The sequence below is a fragment of the Musa acuminata genome, chromosome BXJ1-6, assembly GCF_036884655.1.
Source record: "Musa acuminata AAA Group cultivar baxijiao chromosome BXJ1-6, Cavendish_Baxijiao_AAA, whole genome shotgun sequence".
Taxonomy (NCBI): Eukaryota; Viridiplantae; Streptophyta; class Magnoliopsida; order Zingiberales; family Musaceae; genus Musa; species Musa acuminata.
The window spans coordinates 36,325,423-36,352,087 of record NC_088332.1 but is presented as its reverse complement, the minus strand read 5'-3'; the positions used below and the strand labels follow the sequence as shown (position 1 = coordinate 36,352,087).

Below are 26,665 nucleotides of genomic sequence, written 5' to 3'. Positions count from 1 at the left end.
GTTGACCAGGTGCTGATAGGTCAGGCGTGAGGCGTCATCTAGGGCAACTGACGTCACCCGAGTCTTGTCGCCATTATTATCCTCATCAGATTCTTATACATAAGTTACAACGGATGTACGCAAACTTTTCGAAGCACAATACATGAGCTATAAGGTTTTTTTATTATTTAAAGAGTTATCAATATATGATCAAATTCGCAAATAACGAGAATTGTTTTTGCTGCAAAATTAAAGATCTAGCTTAAATTCATCAAGATATGGATCGTATCTTGGATCATTGATCTAAATGAATCTTGATCCACATAGATAGATATAGCTCAAACTCTAAATGAGATGTAGATTTATGAGATCCTGTTTAAGATTGACCCAAAATAGGTGTAAATGGAAGAAATCTAGGGTAAGAGTGGAAGATAAAGCGTAAACCCTAAACTAATTATATGAAATTTAAACATTATCTTCTCTAATTTCTTATACATATTTTCCCATGATTCTTTGTTCTTGCTTGCCTCGATGGGGTTTGATTATGAGGCGTTCCGATTACCTGTTCTCATTCAAACTCGACATCTACATTACTCGCTGGTTTTCATGTCCATCACCATCAACTGACACACACCATTTTTAGTTGATCAAACCACGTGGATCATTAACAGGGGATTGCAGCAATCAATCTCAAACATTGCCACCATTAGCACGAATGATCTGCCCATTCACCCATTCTCCGTCGTCGCCAGCCAAGAAGCCCACCAACGGTGCCACGTTCTCCGGCTGCCCAACCTGGCCTAGCGGTATCTTCGCCACGCACGCCTTCACGTCCTCCTCCGACTTCCCCGCGTAGAACACAGGCGACGCCGTCGGCCCCGGGGCCACCCCGTTAGCCGTGATGCGCGTCCCCCTCAGCTCCTTCGCCAGCACCCTCGTCATTGTTGATGTTGATAGGAAGAGGGGATGGAGTTATCAAATAGAGGAAGAGTAGGACAAGCTTTCTATCTTCTATATTTCTCTCAAGAAAAACACTTTTACAATTTCAAAAACTCTATTACACTCATGACCCACCATATGAGGTTTATATAATCCCCAAAGATACATTATATTAATTGTATTCAAGATGAATCATTCTCTTTCAAGAAACCCTTTCAAGAACCAATAACCAATTTGACTTATCTTTCTATAGACTTTTAATCCAATTTTTCTTCTTGATGTATTGATTCTCCCACTTGATGCAATGAACCTTTTTATGCCTCTTGAACAAGTTTAATTCCAACATTCTCCCCTCTTAAACTTGTTCCATCCAGCATGCCAAGTTTTCTTCGAAGTTGTTGAAATATTTCAAATTTAAGAGGTTTTGTGAGTATATCAACCACTTGTTCACTTGTCTTGACATGATGTATCTCTAACTTCTTTATTTTTGATATGATCTCTTATGAAATGAAATCTTGTATCGATATGCTTCGATCTTTCATGATAGACTGGATTCTTGGCTAAGGCAATAGCTGATTTGTTATCAACATAAATCTTGGTTGACTTCTCCTGTGGCATATGAAGTTCTTGGAGTAATCTTCTTAGCCATATTGCATGACAAACACTAGAAGAAGCTGCTATATATTCTGCTTCACAACTTGATAGAGCAACGATTCGTTGCTTTTTTGAAGACCAAGTGAATGTAGCTTTACCAAAATAAAATACAAATCCAGTTGTACTCTTCCGATCATCGTAGCTTCCGGCCCAATCACTGTCACTATATCCAATGAGCTCCAACTTTTTAGATGATGAATAGAACATTCCATACTCAATTGTTCCTTTGATATATCGCAAAATTCTTTTAGCGACATTTAAATGAGATGTCTTTGGAACTTCCATAAATCTACTTATTAAGTCAACTCCAAATAGTATATCAGGTCGAGTGCATGTCAAATACCTTAAACATCTAACTAGACTTTTATAATAAGTTGGATTAATGTATGTACCTTCACCTTCCTTGGTCAACTTGGTGCCATATTCAACAGGTGTATCTGTAGGATGACAATCTTCCATGGAAAACTTCTTTAAAACCTCCTTTGTATAATTTTCTTGTGAGATAAAAATTCCTCCAATATCTTGGATAACTTCGATACCAAGGAAATAAGTCATTAAGCCCAAGTCGGTCATCTCAAACTCCTTTTTCATAGAGTGCTTAAAATCTATAATCATGGAGCTACTATTGCCTGTAAATATTAAATCATCTACGTACAGGCATACAAACAAGATATCTCCATTAGAGTTAGATTTCATATAGAGAGCATGTTCATGTGGACATTTAGAAAAACCATTTTGAATAAAATAAGCATTTATTCGAGAATTCCATGCTCGTGGGGCTTGTTTAAGCCCATAAAGAGCTCTCTTTAACTTATATACTTTGTCCTCTTGTTCTTGAATAATAAAACCAGGGGGTTGTTGAATATATACCTCTTCTTCAAGAACTCCATTAAGAAATACTGATTTAACATCCATTTGTAAAATCTTCCATTTCATTTGAGCTGCTAGAGAGATAAGTAATCTTACTGTCTCCAATCGAGCAACTGGCGCAAATACTTCTTCATAATCAATTCCATATTGTTGTTTATATCCCTTTGCAACCAATCTGGCCTTGTATTTCTCCACCTCTCCTTTTGCATTTCTTTTTGTTTTGAAGATCCACTTAACACCGATAGCTTGGTGGTCTTCTGGAAGTGTAGTAAGCTCCCATGTATTATTTTTGTTAATGGCATGAATCTCTTCATTCATAGCTTGTCGCCATTATTCATCTCTATAAGCTTCTTCAAAGGTTAATGGATCATATCCTACAAAAAGATAAAATAATGAAAGTTCATCATTGTTAGTATCAATCCTTCGAGTTACTTCATATAGGTCCTGAATCGGTCTTGTCCTTCTTATAATTGGACTTCTTGAATCATGTGACCTAGCTGATCTAGGTGATGATTCCAGCACAGCCACTTCGGTGCTTGCTTGTATTATATCATCTTCTTCTGAAGCTACAGCTTTCTTATGCTGCTCATCACTTTTCCAGTTCCAAATCTGTTGTTCATCAAACTCAACATCTCTTGACATCACAACTTTATTTGTGATAGGATTGTAGAGTTTGTAACCATTGGAATTCTCCGGATAACCTAACAAAATACATTTCTGGCTTTTATCCTCCAATTTCGTTCTCTTTTCTTCTGGTATCTTGGCAAATGCAACACTTCCAAAAATCCTTAAGTGATCAACTCTTGGTTTTTGTAAGCTCCATGCTTCTTCTGGTGTAACATTACCAATTCGCTTTGTCGGAAACCTGTTAAGCAAATAAACTGCACAAGCAACAGCATCACCCCAAAATTCTTTCGGAATTTTTCTTTCCTTTAACATGCATCGGACCATATTAAAGATAGTCCTATTTTTTCTTTCCGAGACACCATTTTGTTGAGGTGTGTATGGCATGGTGAATTGATGTAGAATTCCATTATTTTTACAAAAACTTTCAAATTCATTTGATATATATTCACCACCTCTATCTGTTCTTAAACATTTAATCTTACAACAACTTTGTCTTTCAACCAAATCCTTAAATTCTTTGAATTTGCTTAAAACTTCTTTCTTTTCTTTTAACATGTAAACCCAAGTTTTGCCACTATGATCATCAGTAAATGTAAGAAAATACCTGCTTCCTCCAAGTGTTACTGGATTGATAGGGCCACAAACATCCGAGTGTACCAGATCAAGTCGATTCCATGCTCTTTTTGTCCTTCTCACTTTGAAAGGCTTTCTTTCTTGCTTACCCATAACACATACTTCACACAATTTTGCTGGGCGATCAATTTTTGGCATTCCTGTCACCATATTATACTTCTCTAAAAGTTTCAAAGCCTCAAAATTTAAGTGAGCATATCTAATATGCCAAAGTGTAGAGATATCCTCAATATCAGCTTTAAAACAATTTGATTGATCAAAAATACTCAAATGTAGAGGAAACATTCTATTCTGTGCCATTTTCACATGTGATATCAGTATTTTATTCTTATCACGAATTGAGAGAGCCATATCTTTCATCTCAATTTCATAACCTTTTTCAAGTAATTGTCCCAAGCTTAGAATATTATTTTTCATATCAGGAACATAATAAACATCTGAAATGCATAATTCTTTGCCATTATTAAGTTCAAGGAGAATTTTACCTTTGCCTCTTACTGGTCTTTGAGACAAATCACCAAATGTAATATTCCCGGAATAACTTGTATCCATTTCTGAAAATAGCTCTTTGATGCCACACATGTGATTTGAGGCTCCTGTATCTAGATACCATGTCATAGACCGATCATTTTTCAAATTTTCATAACTCATTAGCAAAACTTGATTTTCCTTATTTTCTTCCTCAACAAAATTTGTCTTATCACCTTGATTGTTAGGATTATAATAACATTCATAAGAGTAATGTCCATACCTTTTGCAAACATAGCATTGTATTTCAGACCTTTTAGAGTTTCTGCCACGTCCACGGCCTCGGCCACGTCCTCGACCATAACCTCGGCCTCTTTGGCTATAATTTTCTCCAACATCTTCACTGTTTGGAGATTCTTGATTGGTCTGATTTCTGCCTCCTCTTCCTCTTTGTCCTCGTCCTCTTCCTCTTTGAGAATTTGATTCTCTTTTATTTTCAAGAGCAAACTTAGCTTGTAGTGCTTGCTCCATAGTTTTCTCTTCTCCTCTTTTTGTAATCCTTTGTTCATGAACTTGAAGGGAACCCATAAGTTCTTCTAAAGACATTTTTTCCAAGTCTTTAGATTCTTCGATCGCAACAGCAATAAAATCAAATTTCGGATCTAGAGATCTCAATATTTTTTCTATTACTCTCTGATCATTTACTTGTTCACCATTTCGTCTCATTTGATGAACAATAGAAATGATTTTTGAGAAGTAATCAGAAATGGTTTCAGAAGTACCTTGTTGTAATTTCTCAAACTCGGCTCGTAAAACTTGTAGGCGAAGTTTCTTTACCTTATCAACACCACCGAATGCTTTTTGAAGCATTTCCCAAGCCTCCTTTGAAGTATTTGCTGGAGCGATGATCTCGAACATTGTATCATCAAGGCCTTGGTAGATTGTGAACAAAGCCTTTTTCTCCTTCTTCCTTCTTTCTTTGAGTTGTTTTCTTCCTTCTGCATTCATTGCTCCTTCTTCTGCTGGACTTGGTTCAGCAAATCCATCTTCTACAAACTCCCATACATCTTGGGAGCCTAGAAGAACCTTCATTTGGATGCACCATATGTCATAATTTTCTTTTGTCAATCTGGGGATCTGAAGTTGGATGGCACTTGAGGAAAAAGTCATAGCTTAACCTATGCTCTGATACCACATGTTGATGTTGATAGGAAGAGGGGATGGAGTTATCAAATAGAGGAAGAGTAGTACAAGCTTTCTATCTTCTATATTTCTCTCAAGAAAAACACTTTTATAATTTCAGAAACTCTATTACACTCATGACCCAACATATGAGGTTTATATAGTCCCCAAAGATACATTATATTAATTGAATTCAAGATGAATCATTCTCTTTCAAGAAACCCTTTCAAGAACCAATAACCAATTTGACTTATCTTTCTATAGACTTTTAATCCAATTTTTCTTCTTGATGTATTGATTCTCCCACTTAATGCAATGAACATTTTTATGCCTCTTGAACAAGTTTAATTCCAACAGTCATCACCTCGATCGCCCCCTTGGTCGCCGCGTACGCGTCGTAGCCAGGCCGCAGCAACCCCACTCCCGACGACGTGAAGGTGATGATCCGCCCGCCCCCGTCCCGGACCAGGCGATTCACCGCCTCCCGGCAGCACAGGAACGTGCCCTTGGCGTTCACGCCGAACATCAAGTCGAAGCTTTCCTCGCTGGTGTCGGCTATCGGCGGGTACTCGGCGTCGATGACGGCGGCCGCGGTGACGAGGATGTGGAGGTTGGGGCCGAAGGTAGCTTCAGCTGCGTCGAACAGGGACTTGACTTGGGCGAAGCTGGACACGTCGGCGGAGATCGCGATGGCCCGCGGCGCCCCGTAGGTCGTGTTGATCGTCTCCGCCAACTTCTCCGCCGGGCTCGGGTCACCGACGTATCCGATGACGACGCTTGCGCCGAGGGAGGCAAGGTGGGCGGAGACAGCCGAGCCGATTCCACCTGCGCCGCCTGTCACGAAGGCCACGCGGCCTTTCAGCGGCTGCAGGCGGTTCTCCGGCGCAGCGGTGCCTGCAGCTGCCATCTCAGCTCCCCCTTACAGAGCTCCCGCCTTGGTCTGTGTTGATGAGATCTAAAGCTACTGGCTGCAGCAGCATATAAGGCGAGTCTACCATGACGAGTTCTCTGTGGAGCACGCTGCCGACAACTGCTGCATCCATCTCGTGAACAAGGACGGTGGCGCCTGCATCACCCTCGAGCTCTCGGAACAGTAGCCACGGCATCCGATGCTAAACCGCGCCATGCGCACACGACATGGTCACCTCCGGGGTCCTTGTCAACACAACACTGCATGCAGAATACAGGCTGTGTGTATGTCTGTAGCAGAGTGAGTGCCAGGAAACCCGGACGGGAAGAACAGACAGGTCATATCAAACATTGTTTCTTTCTTTTTCCGTCGCTTAGTTTGTTCCACCGATGAATCGTACTGCAAGACGACAGGGATAGCAAATGCCACTGGAGATAAAAAAAAGAAGAAGAAGAAGATGAACTGAACGTGAGTTAACTTTTTCTCTGCCGCTGGTCGTTGTGGTTTCCAGAGTGTTCCGCTGCATCATCTAATGTAAATGATGTAAATGAAATTGTTTTGGCACACTTCTTACGACGAAAATGACACATATTAAATTAGCATAATATTTAAAGAAAAATATTTTTTTTTTCATGATTGTCAAAGTGATAATATATAACATATTTCTCTACATAGCAATTCAGAAAAATGAGGCTGGTCAAATTAATTTCACCATATTGAATTGACATACAAATTTGACCATATCAAATTTAGTTTTAATCCGACTGTTATCTGTGTTAACTTAGTTTTTTTTTTTTTAACTTTCATTCCATCTCTCAAATACTTTGATATTGTTACTGAAACTATTTTTAATCTCCTGACATAATTTCTCATGAAGAAGAAGAAGAAGAAGAGAAAGTTTAATCTGATCAGCTCACCCTAAGCCGCTCTGTGGAGTTTAAATGAGAGCAAGAATAAGGTCTGTTCCAAGCTCACCGTCAACGAACTTCTCTAGTCGTGGCTGAGTTGTGAGTAAGGCTTGGTCCAATTGACGATGTTCAGGATCGTCCCTGCGACGAGGCCTTCGTCGGGTCGGGTTGAGCTCGGGGTTGACTTCGCACGTAATTCTTTGATCGGCACGCTGTCTGCTTCGTCGTCGCCAGACTCCTACATACAGGCCTAGGTCGAGAGGGGAGGGGTTTCCTGACCTTGGCCTCTCCAAAGGTTAAGTCAGTATTGAGTGGAGTTTCTGTAGAAGAATAGTTCCCCCCCTTGGTTGATGTTGGTCAGGGGGCTTTTATGCTTGCGACCGAGGGTTGGTCGTACGTGATCTGATGATGGCGGTTGACTTCTCAAGCGGTTGGCCTGTACCTTTGGGCGACCACCGATCGATCTACATTTAATGACGCCACGTTTTCTGGAGCGGCCTTCAACCGTACAACACTGTCTCGTGCGGCTTCTGACATCGCGGGAAGGGGCGACCTTCATCCCGAGTTCGAGGTGGCATATCTGACACGACGCTCCATCTCAGTCCTGAGGCTTCATGTCCGCGCTAACGTGTTTGCTAACCGCGTCCATGAGGGCGATACCATAATTGCTAGTCATAGGTGCCCTGCACGTGTGACTTGACACATAGTTTTTATGCTTATTATATTTTGGTATTTATCACTTTATATTGCATGCTGCTTGAATATATTGTGATATTCATGGACTTGTGCAATGAGAATTGGATCATGATGAGATCATGATAATGAGACCGATTCACCTTTAAACACGGATCCTAAATAATCCCGGTCATAGGTTACTCGAGAGGGATATCGAGATAACCGAATAGACTGGTGTGGTGTATACCCATCCATATGATAAATGCAATTGGTCTTATAGCTGCTCGTGTGGGGACACTAAGAATATAGTACATGTGCTCATTGGAGAATGAGTTCACTGATTGATTCGCTTATGGAATGCTGGATGGTTGATGATACTTTATTATTCGACAGCGATTCCATAGTCCCAATGGTGTATCTGGTGCTCGTCATAAGTGCTCGGCAAACCAATCACGTGAGTGATAGCACGTGTGACTTGATACAGAATCTTTTTGCTTATTATAGTTTGGCATATATCACTTTATAACTATTGCATAAATACGCGCGCACACACACACACACACACACATATATATATATATATATATATATATATATATATATATATATATATATATATATATATATATATATATAGTGATGTCATTATATTTTTGCAATGGGAATCGGATCGTGATGAGATCACGATAATGAGATCGATTCACCTTTAAACACATATCCTAAATAATCCCGGTCATAGGTTACTCGAGAGGGACATCGTTATAACCGGACAGACTGGTGTGCTGTATACCCATCCATATGATGGATGCAGCTAGTCTCATAGCTGCTCATGTAGGGACACTAGGGATACAGTACAGGTGCTCATTGGAGAATGAGTTCACTGATTGATCCGCTTACGAAATGCTGGATGGTTGATGTTACCTTATTGTCAGACAACAATTCCATAGTCCTAGTGGTGTATCTGGTCCTTTGACTTGAGACACCAAGGATGTCCTGTATGAGCGCTCCACTCTTTGATACCAGACTTATAGGTTTGGCTGTCCCAGATCTAGTACAATTGGTCATTATGAGTGGTAGTCGACCTTACGAGGGCTATTGAGTGTCGATAGAGGATCATCTACTCTTGGCGTCATGAGAGGAATATCCCATGTGTTTTGCTCAGACAAATCCCTGTCCAGGGTCATTCGGTTGAGAGAGAAAGAGTTCTCCGGGAGAATCTGATTAGAGCGAGACTCGAGTAGAAACCGTATGGGTCTGACAGCACCATGCTTGATATACGGTCTCTGGCATATTAGATGGATGAGGGACAATAGGTACACGGTAATTGAGGACAGACAGGTCCAATGGATTGGATTCCCTTATATTGTCTGGGGACTACGGCGTAGTGGCCTAGTACGTCCGTAGTCGATGAGTCGAGTGAATTATTATAGAGATAATAATTCACTGAGTTAGAAGGAGTTCTAACAGGTAAGACTCACGGCCAGCTCGATATTGGGCCTAGAGGGTCACACACATATGGTAGGCATTGTGATGAGCAGAGGTTCGGATATGAGATATCCGACGGAGCCCTTGTCTTATTGGATGCAGATCCAATACCCACTAGGGGAGGACCTCACACACATATGGTAGGCATTGTGATGAGCAGAGGTTCGGATATGAGATATCCGACGGAGCCCTTGTCTTATTGGATGCAGATCCAATACCCACTAGGGGAGGACCTATTAGGGTTTGACAGGGGACCTCTATAAATAGGAGGGATTCAGAGCCTCATAGGCTAGAGCCTTTGCTTGTCTTTCCTATTCTCCTCTCCCTCTCCACCTCAAAGCAGACTTGGAGTTTTGAGGAGCGTCGTTAGAGAGAAGGACGCTTGACCTCCTTCACCCTCTTCTAAGGATCTACAAGAAAACATGGATATACGATCTCCATGGGTAACACAATCTTCTCTATACGCAGTTTTAAGTTTCACGGATTTTCCTTCCTCGGCCAAATCACTGGGTCCCGCGTTACCTCTTGTTGCTGCCCTTGGGGTTTCCAAAAGTCAAAAACATCGAATCCATTTCAGATTGCCCAAAAGTCAAAAACATCGAATCCATTTCAGATTGCGTGCTCCCCAAGTCCCTGATTCGGTCTTCCACGAATTCTCGTAGTTTGACGCAGCGCCGGAATATCCAAGTCAATTCGGCCTCTTCCTCCCATCGAAAACAACTCAACCCCACGTAAAGCGCAGTTGTTTCCCTATATCATCGGTGGGCCACACATGTGGACCTATGAGAGGCGGCATTTGGGTACGTGTGTTGAGTGTGGCAAGCTGGTGTTCGGTGACTCGTCCATCAGACGTGCACGGTGACGTCACATATCCGTCGACGACGTTACGGAAACCGACGCAGTGGGAACGTTACGTTGACTGCGGAGAAATCTCAGCCGTCGGAACTAAAAACAAGTAATCGAACGGCTCGCGTAGGTCCCGTTGTCTCCAAGCGTCAGAAAGATCTCGCGCACGCGGCTGGCTCGGCTGTCGGACGTCGTCCACGCCCCAGCAAAATGTCACTCCATTTTAACGTTCGTGGCCCCACAAGCGGGTCCCACATGAAGGTCACCCAGAGTTCCGAGATGGGTAAGGCTCGGTGAGCGTAAGTTTGCTTTGCCCGGGGCCAGCCTCCTCGATTCGCTTGCACCTTGATTGGTGGGAGAGTGGGTACTCCTACTGCAGATACGATGTGAGGGAAGAAAGAGATGGACCCTGACTGATATCAGACAGCTGAGCCTTACCCACATCTGTTTTAGGGTTCCATAAATATCCCTGGTTTTGGTTCGAATCAAGAAAGGAGCGATCTTTATTGTGCCTAAAACCTCGGCCGGGGTGGCGAACCTCGCACTCTCGCCCTCTTCTCCCTCCTTTGGGCATCGGATAGAAGCAGCAGCGGAGCGCGCGGGCGAGGATGGTGGTGGAGGACGGCGATGCGAAGCCCTTGGATCTGTTCCTGTCCATCGGATTGGACAAGCGGACGGCGGAGAACGCCCTCGTCAACCAGAAGGTCACCTCCAACCTCACGGCCGTCATCGAGGAGGTAATCTCTTCCCGATCCCAATCGCATCTCGCATTAATTCATCTATCGGGAGGTCTGTGAGTCCGACCTTTTCTTTTCTTTTTCCCCTTTTCGCAGGCGGGTGTTAATGAATGCAGCAAAACGATAGGCAATCTTCTTTACATGGTACCATTTTTTCGTCAATGCTGGTGAGATTGTGAGCTGCTGAAACACTTTGGTTATTTGGTTCCTTTCTTTTATGAGATAGGTCGCGACCAAGTACCCAGCGAATGCACTTGTTCACCGGCCTACTTTAATCCAGTACATCGTCTTGTCGAAGGTTATGACTTTTAGCTCTGTCACTTGTAATTAGTTTTCTGATACGAATTGGGAAAACAAAAAAAAAATTCTTAAAATTTTTGGTGACCGCAGAATGTAAAATTTGCGGGTTTGATATCTTAGTATATGTTTTTATTATTTTTAATTATTTCAGAGTTACTAGGGCCTTTGCAAGTCAGTATGAGTATCGGCCACTTATTTTGCAGATAAAAAATCCTGCACAACTTGATGCAGCTTTGGCATTTCTTGGGACTGTTGGTCCTGAAACATTCAAGTTGAATGAATTTGAAGAAGCTTGTGGTATAGGTATAATTCTTATGACTTTTCTGATGATGTTAATCATGGATGTTTACTGAGGGCATTGCTTTTTTTGTTGACTTGGGAATCTACTAGAGCCAGGTTGAGCCACGAAAATATTCATGGAATATGAGAAGATCCTAAACCACAAGTCTGTTCGTGGCAATAAAAGTAACTGGAAGGGGAATGAGTTATTTCTGCTGTTCTGTTTGTCTCTTTCAATTCCTAAGTTCCAAATAATGGACATCCATGACGTCTTGCTTGCTGAATCAAGTGCTTTGACTAACTAACTTGAAAAGTAGAATGGGTATCAAATATGACAATCAGAGTCCTAAATTGAACCAATGATTACAATAGGCGCTCGGGCGCTCGCCTAGGCTCTCGGGTGAGGTGAGGTGAGGCCCGAGCGCCTCGCTTTATTTCCAAGAGGCGCGCTTCAAAGAGGAGCTGCCTGCACGCTCGCTCGAGCCCAGGCACTGAGTGCTTCGAGCGAGCGCCTGGGTGAAACTAGGCGATCAAACCAGATTTTTAGGTCTGGTTGGTCTTCGATGCTTTAGTTGGTTCAATCGAACTAACTAAATCACTGATATCAGGCTCTCTCTCGCGATTTCCCTGACTTTCCTAACCCTAACACTCGCGATTTTGTCGCCGAGATTTCTTCTCTGCTGTCGCTGTTCTTTGTTGCCGCTGCCACTGTCGCTGCTCGCCGCTACTGTCGCTGCTCGCCGCTACTGTCGCTACTCGCTGCTGCCACAATCGCTACTCGCCGCTACTGTGGTCACTTGTCGCTGCTATCGCCGCTCTCGTTGTCGCTGCTATCGCCGCTCTCGTTGTCGCTTGCCGCCGTCGTTCGCCGCTCCAGCTACGATTGTCGCCTCACACTCTTCTCAGCCTCGGTCAACAACCGTTGTCATGTGATTGGCTATCACTGCCGTTGCCTCAGTAGCCTCAGTCTTCTCACACTCTTCTCATTATATTGTTAACAGTATCAAGGTATACAATTTCGAATAATATCGTCCGGTACTGACGGTACGTACTGATCCGTCAGCTGACTAGTACACGAACCACCTGTTACCGGACGGAACGATATATATATATATATATATATATATATATATATATATATATATTTATCGTATCATATACAGTACGGTATACAGTATCGTACCGTACTGAGCTAACGTCGAAACTCCGGTACAGAACAAAATTGTGAACCTTTAATAGTATACTGCTAACTGTATACTAATAATAGTATTTTTATTTATTAGATTAATAATATATTTTTTTGATTTTAATGCTATTAATTTTTATTTATTTAATAGTATTTTTTTATTTAAATAAGTATATTTATTAATTATATTATATATTTTTATATTTTAGTTCCTTGCTTCATTCGGGAGAGCGCCTAACGCCTCGAGCGTTTTTGGACCTTGGCGCCTCTTGCTTTTTAAATCACTGAATTGAACATCAAACAAAGGGTTCCTACACCTTTATACAACTTTTCTTTGAGCTTCATGTGCTTTATACTGTAGCTTAAAAGTTAGGCTTCCTGCACGCTAGCTGAAATTCCAGTAGTCAGCAGCTTCTGCATCAGTCCAAAATTTAATGTTAGCTCTAGGAATTATTAGTTTGATACTTGGTACAGATCCTGATGTAGTTATAGCTTTACTGATCATGTTATGTTGTTAAGGTAAAGGTATTTAGAAGGAAGTAGTGTGGGTTAACATTTGAAGATACATTGTGAAGTCATTTTCTGTTGTTTGCATTACCAAGATCCTCAACCCCATAAAGTTATTCATAATTTCTCTACTCACTCTATGATTCTGTCAAAGGTTACTTAAATGCTTTCAAAGACTCCAACTCAATAAAACATAATAATCTTGTGTGATTTTTTTTATATTTGTACTTATCTCTCCAATGCAGGAAAAAGGCATGACATTACTAATGCAATGCTAAAAGTTCCATCAACTTCGAACTTTTTTTTTTACAGAATGCTCGATGCTCGTGGACTCATCATATTTCAAGATTTAACTGTTGTCATGTCAGTGTCAACTTTAGAGATTATAGTATCTTGATTGTTGATGCAGAACATGCTGAGACAGGGCAATCATAGTACATTGTTCCACAATAGGCAAAAGAATTTTGTATGTTCAATAGCTTGTGCTTGCTCTCTGATTAAGAGGAATTAATGGAACACTTGCATGGAGTTAAGTCGAATATTCCGTAATTTGTCTTGATAGCTGAAAATTGGGTCCAGGTGGAAAAGTTGGAATAGTTGTTTGTCTTTCAGATGTTTCAGTTCTTCTTAATGCAATTAAGGCACATGCATCATTAACATATTTTTGTAGCTGACCTTAACCAGAACATCTCAGAGTATATTCTTTGTAGCTGATCAATTGAGGCATCTTATGGTATTTGCAAAATCATGCTTAGTGAGATCATATTTGGCTGTGAACTGTAAATTGTTGGTACTGTTTCCTCAGAGAATAACTTTTTTCTTGATGTAATCTGTGGTTTATAACTTCTGGTATGACATTTTATGTTTATATTTTTTAAAAATTGTCTGAAGCTTTTTGTTTGTGAATTATTGCAGGAGTTGATGTTTCTATTGAAGAAATTCAATCAACAGTTACTGCTGTTCTGGAAGAAAATATGGTTGCCATATTGGAACAACGTTATCATATCAATGGTTTGCCCTTTTCTCTCTAAGCTATTGCATCTTGATGATTGCTATTTTATGATTCTTGTTCTCTTTGTGATCCTATCCTAATATAATCATGTTTGTTCATGCTAATGTATGCCAGCCATTGTTTTCAAAATTGACCAACCTGATCTGGATCAGTTGATCTATACTGGGATCCTTCTGATTTGAGAAATCTCAATTTCATGAAATAATGATTAAATTGACTAGAAATAAGTTGAAATCAACTGGGTGCCATTGTAAAATTAAAATCAGGATTGCAATCGACTAGTGGCAATATGATCAGTATTGGCAGGACTGGCTTTTCCAAATCAATGATAATTTATTATAAATGTTAAAAAGTAAAAATAAAATGGCAAATTGCCAGGATTTAGGAGTATTGTGATTTTTGAATGGTCATCCCTTGGTGGTGATGTAAGATTATTCAATTCCTGTGTTTTCTTAGTTCTGCGTTGCTAATTTATCCCTGTAAGATGTCGATAGACCCACATTTGGTACATCTACAAGGAACCTAAAGTGTTATGTCATTATGTCTCTTTGGTGTGACAATTTGATGAATGTTTGTTCAACTCATGTTAGTTTTCCCCTTAATTAGTCACTACATATTCTTTCCATTTTCATTCCCAGTATTTGATGATTGTTTGTTTGATCCAGTTGGTAATCTGTGTGGGCAAGTCAGGAAACATCACCCATGGGCTGATGCAAAAATTGTTAAGGTATTTTAATCAATGCAATGCTCTAATAATTATCAAACTTTCTGTTGATAATAGTAACCTTCTGGTTTTTTTCTTAATTTTTTTTGGTCCTTTGATAGGAAGTGATTGATGAGAAGCTTCATGGGATTCTTGGAGAGAGGACACCAGATGACGATAAAAAGCCTTTGAAAAAGAAGAAGGAAAAACCTGCTAAAGTTGAGGTAAGGATGTATGTAAAAGCCATTTAACAAGATGCAGTTTTTGTCTCTGATTTGTGGTCATTGTTGTGTGCTCATTTTTAAGAAACAAAAGAGTGATGCAATTGCATCCACCCCAACTCTGGAGGAGGAAGTGAATCCTTACTTGATATTCCCAGAACCAGCAGAAAACTACAAGGTATCTTCGTTAGTTACATGGCTTACTTGTGAGCCTAGGTTTCTTGTTTATTTTGAATATTTTGGATTGGTCTCTAATTCTATTTCACTAGCTTGGCTCTCAACTTTGTTTAGCAAACATGATTGTGAGGATTGAGTTTCAAGTATTGTGACTTTCGCAATGTTACATCTTCCATCTTCTTTTATTATTTCTTTCCATATATGATAAGAGAGTCATGAACAGGCTTGTTTATATGCTGCCTATTTCCTTTTAAGTGTGTTAATTAGAATTGTGAGCTTGGTTGGATTATCATATATGGGGTAATATGTTGGTGCATATTTTCTCGATAGATATCCTATTCAGGTGTATATCATTTGTAATGGTTTGAACTTTGAAGTGCAGTACTTAGGAAAGAAATTGACTATTCCATGCTTTGTGATTGCTGTTAGTTATTTTCACATCTTGGTAGTCAACCTTAATTGCATCATCTCATTCCTTGACTATTCTATGCTTTGTAGTTTCTATGACTAATGGTTCCTTTGATATCTCAGGTTCATACAGAGATATTTTTTAGTAATGGAGACATCTGGAGAGCTCACAATACAAAGGAGATCCTGGAGAGACATCTTAAAGTTACCGGAGGGAAGGTTTTCACTCGCTTCCCTCCTGAACCTAATGGATATCTACACATTGGCCATGCTAAGGTAGATTATTATGTTTGCATGGGCATTTTATAATTTTTAAGAAAATAAGTTTACATGTTTTTTAACATCTTCAGGCAATGTTTATTGATTTTGGTTTAGCAAAAGAGAGGGGTGGATCATGTTACTTAAGGTGAGAATTTTTTTCCATTTTTTAGGTAGTGTTCAATATGAGGTTTCTTTCCACTACTAAATTTTATCACTATATTCGGCTCCATTATTGGGCTATTTCCATGCTGTCCTACTTAAAGTAGTTCTTAGTATTAAATTACTAGACAAATTTTTGCTTGCTTATGGCAATTTAACTGCATTATGGAAGTTTGTTGTGTTGCTAACTTTTTGTTGCTATCTTGTATACCATGTGCAACTACTTGAGAATCATTTTCATGGCCATTTTTATTTATAGGTTGATTTATTCTGTCATTGTATTTACATCCATGCCATCAGACACTTATCATCCTTGACATACTAGATGTCATTGATTGAAGAAAAATGACTTGGAATCTTAGTTAGTCTGCTAAGTCTGAGGCGAGTCCGTAGATCTAACATTTTTCACCTCATTGTGAAATGATGTAATCAGAAAGGTGTTAGTAATCATGTCTTCATTTGACCAAGGAAATGCAGCATTGTGTTTAGCCAGTTCATGGGTATCATTATATTGAACCTTCATAATTAACTTAAATATGTTTTGGAGTATATCAGTCACCGGACATGAGTAACACAAATGATGTTTTTCCCGCTTCTGCATTTAGATGATGTCAGCACTGTTTCTTATCAACTTTTAGTTGTTTAAAATGTCCAAATAGTTGCCTGTAGTTATTTTCCTTTTATATCTAACAACTGATCAGTTTGTAAGGGAAACATTCCAACTTCATTTTGCATAATCAAATGTCTCAAACGAGTTAGTTTAACATGACAAATCAGGATTTATAATGTTTTAATTCTACCATGTGATGTTGGACAATAATATGTACATTTACTAAACATCAGATCTCTGAATCATGGGTGTAATTGGTACTTCTCTTTCTTCCTTCTAGATTTGATGATACCAATCCTGAGGCTGAAAAAAAAGAATACATTGAGCATATCCAAGAAATTGTTCAGTGGATGGGTTGGCAGCCTTTCAAGGTCAGTGTTACTTGGTTTCTATACCTTGTCACGGTGAATATAATTTGACAGGATCTTTTATCAGGTTACTTATACCAGCAACTATTTTCAAGAACTCTATGATCTGGCAGTCGAGCTAATACGCAGAGGCCTAGCTTATGTTGATCATCAGGTTTGTTGTATAGTTGTTAGTGGATTTATGTAGAACAGATTGTTAGTATATCTACAAAATATATTGATAGTGTGACTGAGGAACAATCCTGATATGCTTGTGAAGATGTTGAGAAAAAGGATTGAGATTGATTAATACAACAAATGCTAAGTGGTATTTCCTTTTTTTCCCCCCTAGAGTCCTGAAGAAGTTAAGGAGTACAGAGAAAAGAAAATGAACAGCCTGTGGAGGGATAGACCTATTGCAGAATCATTAAAGTTGTTTGAAGACATGAGAAGAGGTTTGATCGATGAGGGCAAGGCAACGCTTAGACTGAAGCAAGATATGCAGAGCGATAATAAAAATATGTATGATTTGATAGCATATCGTATCAAGGTGAGCTGTTGCCTCTAAAACACTTAGCAATTTTAGGTATCTAATTTGTTTCCTGGCACATTTGTACAGTTTACTCCCCATCCTCATGCGGGTGACAAGTGGTGTATATATCCTAGTTATGACTTTTCTCACTGCATTGTGGATTCTCTTGAGAATGTGACGCATTCTGTAAGTGCCGTTTTTCATATGTGTGAATCTTCTGCAACAAGTTTTATTATATCTGCAATTATTTGATGGAAATGGCACATCATTTTAAGCAAAGTTCGTAATACCGTACCGTACCGGTATTTCGACCTGGGCTCGGTACCGGTATGGTACGGTATACCGAGCGGTACACCCAGGGGTACCGAGTACTGTAGCATTACTACAGTGATACAGCAACTGCTACAGTGCTACAGTACATCGGATCGGTAACCGTCGGTCCGTGTACCGAAAACCGGTCGGACCGGTATGTACCGCCCATACCGGGTGGTATGGCTCGTTACGGCAAACCCTGATTTTAAGTCCATGTACATCAGTAAATCAATAGTTAATTAAGCATTTCCTTTTACCTTCTTGTGTCTATAAAGTTTGTTCAGTGAACTCTTTCAGTGCATTGCTAACCAGGTGCCTTCCATGTTGATTTAATTCATGTCTTTTAATGCCACACTGACACAATGCCACACAATTGGAGGTCACAACTATATATGATGATTTTATCTGTCAGATTTGGTTTTGATCTGGAGATGAAGCTGACACATATGCTGCCTCCCTCCACAAGCAGCAACTCTACGTGAAGAATTTAAAAAAAGAGAGAATGACTAGAATTTAGGATATTGATTGGAGTAGGTAGCAAAACTTTAAATCTTATTTCTTTTTCCACTTATTCAAAGCAATAAACAATATTCTTTTGATATTCAGTAGCTTCAACAGCCCTTTGTATAGACTTGACTGAACTCCTTTCCTAACCTTATTAAGACTGCAAATAAGGAAATGCTTTGGGAAAAAACCAATTGGATAAGATTTGCTGAAATTAAAATGTCAGAAGTTCTCTAAAATTAGAACAATCACCTTGGAAGAAAAAAATCCCAGTCAGCTTCAGCTGGAACTATACCATGCCAGAAAGGTTTCGCAATCCCTCGTGCTGTGAAACATTATTCTCTGGAGAACAAAATTTTTAGCTATAAAGCTCTATAAAATATCAGTACTGATTTAAATGACAGCTTCAAGTAACTTTAAGGAAGTCTTTGAAGTTTCCTAGGATTTGGATCCTTCTCCGTAAAGCAGCTTGAGATGTATCTGCTGCCTTTCAGAAGTGGTGTATCTAACTACTCCTTTGACCTTGTCTTTAGTTTAAGAGTTCATTGTAGATGAATGAAGATTTTTTTTGTAATGCCATCTTTAATCATTTGCTTAAGTTGTAGTGACATTTCAGGTTGTTGATGTTAACTTGTTCTTACTTTCTTTTTGTAGCTATGTACTCTTGAGTTTGAGATCCGCCGTCCTTCATACTACTGGTTACTCCTGGCCCTTAACCTTTACCAGCCATATGTCTGGGAGTATTCACGATTAAATATTTCTAATGCCGTGATGTCTAAGCGAAAGGTCTGTTATTTTGCTGTCCAATATAATTAACACATTTGACTTATTTCATGATCCATTTATATTTTTCCCTAATTTTGTTTTCTTCTATTTGCAGCTAAACCGTCTGGTGACAGAGAAGTGGGTAGATGGGTGGGATGATCCCCGTCTAATGACACTAGCTGGGTTACGACGTCGAGGAGTCTCTTCAACAGCAATTAATTCATTCATCCGAGGAATTGGAATTACGAGAAGGTGGCAACTTGATTCTTTACAATCTTAGAATGAGTTATGCAGACACAAATATTGTGTTAATGTGCTTATTTGGTTTTCTACACGTGAGCTAATTAACACATCATTTTCACTCTGCCAAAAAATTGATTTTACTGGACTTTATCATCTTACACTGTATCATGTTGTAGTTTGACATGACATTTAGCCTTGTAATTTGACTTGCCATTTTTTTTTCAATCTTTATGAGCCGTCTGTGATAGAGGAATTCCAAACTTAAGTTTGGACTTAATGCACATCAAGGATAAATAATTTAGGGCTACAGTCATTTATTTAGGTGGAGCAATCTTCAACTTCCTTTATATTTTCATTATGAACTTGTCATGCTGTGATACATTATGCATAACATATACATGCACTAGCAAACATATGTAGCTATATTGGTGTATGTATATGTTTAATTTCTTAGGTAATTGTTATGTTTCCAATCTTTTTTTGTTGACATGTAGTTAATCTATATTCCATTTACAATTCTTGTCTAGTCATCTATGCCAGCTTAACTAGAAGGTTTGCACATGCAATGTGATTTTTTCTTACATGATATGTTATACTGGATTTAGCTTGATAAAGATCGGCTAAAATTCAGGATTTGATGCCCAAATATTCCTAAACAGATGGTCAAAATCCATAAATTAGATATAAACTTGCTGAGATTGCTTGCAGCAATGGGTTAACCCTTCTATTAACTTTCAAGGATTTTGCATGTCAAAATCATTCTCTGTGCTGTCAATTCTGCAAAACTTAAGCATGCTTCAATATGCTAGCTTAAAGAAGATGGTTAACTGACTAGCACATGAAATGGAACTTAAGCATGCTTCATATGGAAGCAGTTGACAAGATATGAAAAAAACAAACTTTGGAAATTTCCAAAATGGAACTGAATTGACAAAAGATAGAGCCTGAGTGCGTTGCTCTCTGGTCTTTTTAATTCTCAATTCTCAGATCCTAATTCCTTAGCGCATGACCTCTATACCTCATTTTGGTGGCTTCTCTCCTCTCTGGACTGCATTCCATACTTATCTGGTATATTATTAGAAAACAATCACTGACTCATGAAGTTTTATTAAATGCAAACCTCAAATGTTAGACATTTAAAAGAATAAATTAATTAAAGTCCGACATTAGTGAGCCCAAATAAGCTTCCCACAATCTTTGTGATGTTCTATGCAATGATCCTGTGAAGTCTCGAGTATTCCCAAATAAGCTTCACTGGACTGCATTTTCTCTGTCAATTTGTCATTATTATCTGGTATATTATTAGAAAACAAATCACTGACTCATGAAGTTTTATTAAATGCAAACCTCAAATGTTAGACATTTAAAAGAAGAAATTAATTAAAGTCCGACATTAGTGTGCCCAAATAAGCTTCCCACAATCTTTGTGAGGTTCTATGCAATGATCCTGTGAAGTCTCAAGTATTCCCAAATAAGCTTCACTGGACTGCATTTCCTCTGTTTGTCAATTTGTCATTATTATCTGGTGTATTATTAGAAAACAAATCACTTACTCATGTAGTTTTATTAAATGCGAACCTCAAATGTTAGACATTTAAAAGAAGAAATTAATTAAAGTCCGATGTTAGTGAGCTCAAATAAGCTTCCCACAATCTTTGTGAGGTTCTATGCAATGATCCTGTGAAGTCTCGAGTATTGGCATTTACCCTTCAAATGCAGAACATATTGCCTTTGACCGTTGAAAGCCTGCTTTTTACTTCATTCAGTCACTACCATGTTTTTCTTTTGGCTTCCTTGATTGCATATTGATGATGGCATGCATTACTGTAGCAGTGCAGGGAATGATTTAGAAGATTGTGTTTCACAAGTAAATGTTTTCTTTTTCATATCTGGTCACTCATTAAACCTTATTGTACAGTGATAATAGTATGATACGTGTTGATCGTCTTGAATATCACATTAGAGAAGAACTCAACAAAACTGCATCTCGAACTTTGGTTGTTCTGGATCCACTTAAGGTATGTTAGTTATATTGGTAGAATCTTTCCTTTATTATTTAATATATACTTATTCTTAGCTTTGTGGGATCTGTTACTCCAGGTGGTTATCACGAATCTTGATTCTGGATCAGTTATAGATCTTGATGCAAAGATGTGGCCTGATGCTCCATCAGATGATTCTTCTTCTTACTACAAGGTGCTTATTAGTCTAAATTTCTCGACATTAGTCAATGTGAAAGCACAAATAACCATAGATAATTTCCATGATTTCTTTTAAAATTTCAGATGATATGATTATGTCTATAAACCATCTGTCTAATGATTTCTTTGCTTTTGATACATTGAAAAAAAAGCTTTACATTTCTTGCACCTTTTTTTTCTAGATATGCTACCTGAACATGAAACTTGTAAAAGTTTAAGTACTCATTTATCAAACAGCTTTAGGTTCTATGTATCCTTTTTTTATAATAATGCTTGATTCTTCATTCACAAATTTGGTACTAACTTGTAAAATATAATTATGAAATCATGATCTAGTTATAATCTAGGAGTTTGGCAGCTTGGAATGACGTCCACTTGTCTGTTTGAAGTAAGAAACATACCATGCCAATGTGATGTCAACCTGAGGTGCTGACATATAGCAAGGCCAACCTATACCTTTGTTGGATGGCATGATTTTGTGCTGTGTTTGTTAGATGCCCCTTATGATGGTTGTCGCAGGTTAAAAATTAGACTAGCCATATGTCGGCACCTCCAGCATTAGTTGTGGCACCATATATGTCAATATTTTTTGGTACGGTATATTTTGATCTATGCAAAAATGTGACAAGTGTCACAACAATCCTGTATGGAATTTAATAGACAGAAGTAAACCTACTTTGAGTTCTCTAATATTTAAGTTGATCAATGAGCTCTTTCACAGTTGTAATCTTTCGGAATTCCACAGATGCCTTTGTTGACATTTCTGGTTCATTCTTTATAATAATAGGGAGTGTACCTAATATTATTTCATCATTTTGATTGTTCCTGCAGCTAACTTAAAACTGAATTTTCTTTATACTATCTTGAAGTGAGCTTGTATGGCCAATTTTGCCAATGTCGAGACAGTTTGTTACTTACTGTCAGAAAATTCGTCCTAAAATCATGCAATAATTAAAATCTGTTTTATCTCTGCATGAAAACATGAGGCCAATCCGGAATTCTAATCCTTTATATTCACCAATGAAAATGAAAGGTCATTTTTCCACCACTTTGGAATTTCCTTTTGTTCCACAACTTTTATTGTATCTTTAGAGTTGTCTTCCATATCAGCATTACCTTCAGTGGGGCCATCTGTGCATGTTGTGTAGCCTAATTTTCTTCTGGTCTTTTTGTCCCATTTGGACACTATGAAAATAAGGAGAAAATTTAGGAGGGGTAAAATGTATACTTCTCCCAGGAGTACCAGGAAACCTGTACAAGTTCTGTTTAGTACATTGTTCCCAGCTAACCCAAAGGACAGTTACATGACTTGCCTTTTGGTTAAATTGTTCTGCTCTCTTGTTATTGTTTCATAATTTTAATTTATGGTAGTCATGAAGTTCATATATGCTTCATTGTTTCTCACATCAAATATATTCACAGCATTGTTGTTTTTCATGTCTGAATCCAATTAATGTGCTTAGACTCATTAACAATGTGGATATTCTCATTGCAGGTTCCTTTTACAAATGTTGTTTATATTGAACGATCAGATTTTCGTCTTAAGGATTCAAAAGACTACTACGGGCTGGCACCTGGTAAATCTGTTCTCCTCAGGCAAGTGATAGTTTGAAAAGGCAAAATTCAATCTTTGCACTTTCAAGTAACAAGGCTATAAACAGGTATTTATCTTTCTTCCTAATTTTAGATACGCGTTCCCTATAAAGTGCACGGAAGTTTTTTATGGGGATAACGACACTATTGTTGAGATCCATGCTGAATATGATCCTTCAAAGAAAATAAAGCCAAAGGTTTAGTTGTGCTTTCTGAATGGTTTCCAAGTAATTATCACTGCTGCATCTTGCGTGATGATAATTAAGTCAACTGAATTTCTTTTTACAACAAATGCAGGGAGTTCTTCACTGGGTTGCTCAACCTTCTCCTGGTGTTGATCCTGTAAAGGTGGAGGTGAGGTTGTTCGAGAAACTATTCCTTTCAGAGGTTGGTATTCTGCTGTGTTCATCCTTTCTTATGTTTCAAGATAGTCTTTTGTGCAAAATGTCAAGCCTTTTTCTGAGTTGCTATTGCACATTAGAATCCATCTGAGTTGGAGGACTGGCTGTCTGATCTGAATCCACATTCTAAGGAGGTGATTCCAGAAGCATATGCAGTTCCCTCTCTCGCTAACGCAGTGTTAGGTGACAAGTTTCAGTTTGAGAGGCTTGGTAATCTCTCTTGCTCACTTTCGAATGCTAATTTGAACTCCTTGCACCATGATTGGGTCCTAGCATTGTGTCTGATTCGTTTCTGACTAAATATGTTATACAAATGTTAGTGTAGTGTCATGTAGATTATCCAAGCATATATTTCTAAATGGTACCTCATTAATAAGTTAGATACTTGAATCATATGGGTTAATAGTGATCGTGCCTTATTAAATCAACATCCTGCTACATCTTTCACTCGAGAAACCCCAATTCCAAGTAATTGTTGGGAAGGGGGAAATTTGGTACCTGAGATTGACAGGTCTAACTTATGTTCAGCGATGTTTATGACTGCAGTCCATGAATAAATTACTTATTATCTGTTCATGTCTGACTTCTTTTATTTTTATTTGATATTGCAACTTGATATAATCTTCTCTGTTTCAGGTTACTTTGCTGTGGATACAGATTCTACTCCTGGTAAATTGGTCTTCAACAGAACAATCACCCTTCGGGATTCCTATTCAAAGGGTGGAAACAAGTAAAATCTCGCCCTCTTTGAACCTCCTTCATACAAAAGTACATGAAATCATGAACCTAAAGGAAGTATCGACGAGTACCGATTTAGTATTAACTGTTCTTTTTTGTGGAAAAACATAGACTGAAATTGTAATACTTGTACTCTATAATTTTATGTCCTACCAACTTATTCTCTGGGGTTGGGGGTTTGGTTAGTGGTAAGCTACGGAACCAGTAAATAACCTTCAAACTAAACCATGTCGGATAGTATTGTAAATCTTTCTTTTAGCTTTGTTTATGTTCTTTGTTGTCGAGGCATTGTAACAAAAGGAATTCTGCGCTAAATGTTTTATAAACTGTCTGTGATATCATTCATATGCAGTATCTTTAACCAGAACAAAGAATTCTACTGTACATATGTCTTAAGTCGGACGTTGTATACCTGTCTGTAGGCAGGCATTTTTCTATCATGTGCCTGTGACATCTTCCCATCACAATTTTACTACCCAGCTATGGACAAAATTCTCCTTTCCTTGAACTCTCATTAGCTAGCTATAATCTCATACTATGCAGCTCTGCCAGCTTTTACTCAATTCCATGTAAGATCAGAGTAGACATCAAACGTGCACTTCCTCCCTGAGTTCATCAGCCTGAAGAGCTTCTGGTTGGAGAGCTCCGACGACGGCGAGCAGGGGGCAGCCGTCTCTCCAGATAGCAATATTCTGCTCGGAATGCCGAGTCGCCGCTCCAATTCCTCGGCCTCCCCTCTTTCGATGACACGGTCGTAGCAGATGTATCGGCCGCAAGCGTGGCTGCTCATTGCCTCGTAGATCGATACGTGAGCTCTGGCCAGCTTCTCCACGTCGACGGTAACCAGCAATCCTTCTGCAAACATCTCACGAGCTCCTGTCCAAATGCAGTGGAATGGGTTTCAGGATCATGGCCTTTACTCTTACTGCGTTGCCGGGACTCATCGATCACAGCATGCAGTGATATCTCACCTTTGAGGTAGGCGATGGAGGCAGTGATGTTGCGATGATGGAATCCAGACCCGGTGACAAGAGCCGGGCACACCGTCGCTAACTTCAAGTCCCGTCTTCCTCGAGCAGCAGCTTCCCAAGCCGCCTTCTCTGCCATCGTCTTGCCCAGAGCGTACCACAGCTGCAGTCATCCGGAAAGAGTTATAAGGCAGAAACATGCAAGCCTTCGTCTTCACTCCAACTTGCGTCGGACTCGACTCACCTTCTTATCCCGGCAGAGCTGTTCATCACTCCAGCAGCTCTCGTCGACGACCCTGCGGCTACGAGGATCGCTCTGTCGCCATGTACAAGCCAACAGAGACGAGGTGAAGACGCACTTCCTCACTGACTCGGTTCTGACACAGGCTTCGATCACTCGCTCTGCCGCTCGTACCTCGATCTCGGCCATATGCTTCTGTAAAGTGGATGGCAAAGATCATGTTAAAAGCTCTGCCAGCATTTAAATCTTGCTTTGGTTCTACGATATAAGCGTTATATGCTTTTAACTCACGGAGTAGCCGGATATGCCGCCGGGATCCAGTGAACTCGAGGTGTGGAAGACACCGGCGCAGCCATCGAACGCCCGGCACAAGCTATCCATGTCCGTCATGTCGGCCATCACCGCCGACACGCCGCCCCATAAGGTCTCTGTCTCCCTGAGCTTATCCCAATCCTCTGCAAGTTTCCATGCCAAACTAGTCATCATTTGTGCGGAGGTTTGCCAGAGTATTTATTAATTATCATTTCATCAAACATGAAATCGACAAGGTGGGAGCAAAGGAATTGGGAAAGAAAAGGAATCAAAGCTGAGACTAAATGACATCTTTCCACGCCGATTCAAACAACGGCTGAAATCGAAGAACGTATCCGTGGCAGAGACGATTTTTATGTTCTATGGAGAGATAGATGAAGTAGGAGGCGATGAGGATAAGAAACCTTGAGTCTCGACGAGGAGGCGAACCGCATAGCCACGGTCGAGGAGGCGGTCCACGAGGGCGGACCCGACGTAGGAGACGCCGCCGGTGACGCACACCGCGCGCCCCTCGACCCGGCCTCCTCCGTCGCCGTCCCTGCTCCTCCGGACGCCGACCGGACCCGTTTTCCTCGCGCTCCGTCCTCTGCAGCCACTCAGGATCGCCTTTCGCAGCGCCTCCGCCTCCGCCACCGCACCCTCACTCCTCCCCATCGCCCCCATCCCTTGCTGTCTCACTTAAATGGGATCTGTCGCGAATTGAGATGGCGGAGTCGGTGAAGCTTTTATATCGGAGGGCTCTGATATGGTCACCCCTAATTATTCAAAGCCG

The 26,665-nt window shown here is 39.8% G+C and overlaps 3 protein-coding genes across 3 annotated transcripts; 1 reads left to right on the top strand and 2 right to left on the bottom strand.

Annotated features, from left to right (window-relative positions):
• Nucleotides 1-669: 669 nt before the first annotated feature.
• LOC135677796 (NADPH-dependent aldehyde reductase-like protein, chloroplastic) lies at nucleotides 670-6,437 on the bottom strand. Its single transcript, XM_065190192.1, has 2 exons — nucleotides 5,716-6,437; nucleotides 670-923 (listed from the first exon to the last, which is right to left on the bottom strand). The coding sequence occupies exons 1-2, from the start codon at nucleotides 6,257-6,259 to the stop codon at nucleotides 670-672; spliced, it is 798 nt and encodes a 265-aa protein (XP_065046264.1). The 5' UTR covers nucleotides 6,260-6,437.
• A 4,218-nt stretch (nucleotides 6,438-10,655) lies between these two features.
• LOC135676774 (glutamine--tRNA ligase-like) lies at nucleotides 10,656-24,717 on the top strand. Its single transcript, XM_065188315.1, has 23 exons — nucleotides 10,656-10,913; nucleotides 11,010-11,057; nucleotides 11,140-11,211; nucleotides 11,417-11,516; nucleotides 14,101-14,196; nucleotides 14,863-14,924; nucleotides 15,023-15,124; nucleotides 15,207-15,299; nucleotides 15,830-15,982; nucleotides 16,057-16,112; nucleotides 17,017-17,107; nucleotides 17,172-17,258; nucleotides 17,436-17,633; nucleotides 17,703-17,801; nucleotides 19,086-19,217; nucleotides 19,312-19,448; nucleotides 21,358-21,457; nucleotides 21,540-21,635; nucleotides 23,136-23,236; nucleotides 23,328-23,430; nucleotides 23,531-23,620; nucleotides 23,715-23,844; nucleotides 24,271-24,717. Exons 1-23 carry the CDS (start codon nucleotides 10,785-10,787, stop codon nucleotides 24,366-24,368), a joined length of 2,373 nt encoding a protein of 790 aa, XP_065044387.1. The 5' UTR covers nucleotides 10,656-10,784; the 3' UTR covers nucleotides 24,369-24,717.
• Nucleotides 24,690-26,575, bottom strand: LOC103988864 (cinnamoyl-CoA reductase-like SNL6). Its single transcript, XM_009407533.3, has 5 exons — nucleotides 26,298-26,575; nucleotides 25,873-26,036; nucleotides 25,585-25,776; nucleotides 25,344-25,503; nucleotides 24,690-25,248 (listed from the first exon to the last, which is right to left on the bottom strand). Exons 1-5 carry the CDS (start codon nucleotides 26,554-26,556, stop codon nucleotides 24,932-24,934), a joined length of 1,092 nt encoding a protein of 363 aa, XP_009405808.2. The 5' UTR covers nucleotides 26,557-26,575; the 3' UTR covers nucleotides 24,690-24,931.
• Nucleotides 26,576-26,665: the final 90 nt, after the last annotated feature.

Excerpts from the sequence above, each read along its gene's own strand:
- LOC135677796 (XM_065190192.1), bottom strand. The coding sequence starts at position 6,259 with ATGGCAGCTGCAGGCACCGCTGCGCCGGAGAACCGCCTGCAGCCGCTG. Across the intron at positions 924-5,715 it reads GACCAAGGGGGCGATCGAGG|CAATGACGAGGGTGCTGGCG; the intron begins TGATGACTGTTG and ends TATCAACATCAA.
- LOC135676774 (XM_065188315.1), top strand. The coding sequence starts at position 10,785 with ATGGTGGTGGAGGACGGCGATGCGAAGCCCTTGGATCTGTTCCTGTCC. Across the intron at positions 15,983-16,056 it reads TACACATTGGCCATGCTAAG|GCAATGTTTATTGATTTTGG; the intron begins GTAGATTATTAT and ends TAACATCTTCAG. Across the intron at positions 19,218-19,311 it reads CCGTGATGTCTAAGCGAAAG|CTAAACCGTCTGGTGACAGA; the intron begins GTCTGTTATTTT and ends TTCTATTTGCAG.
- LOC103988864 (XM_009407533.3), bottom strand. The coding sequence starts at position 26,556 with ATGGGGGCGATGGGGAGGAGTGAGGGTGCGGTGGCGGAGGCGGAGGCG. Across the intron at positions 26,037-26,297 it reads CCTCCTCGTCGAGACTCAAG|AGGATTGGGATAAGCTCAGG; the intron begins GTTTCTTATCCT and ends GGAAACTTGCAG. Across the intron at positions 25,504-25,584 it reads AGCTCTGCCGGGATAAGAAG|CTGTGGTACGCTCTGGGCAA; the intron begins GTGAGTCGAGTC and ends GGATGACTGCAG.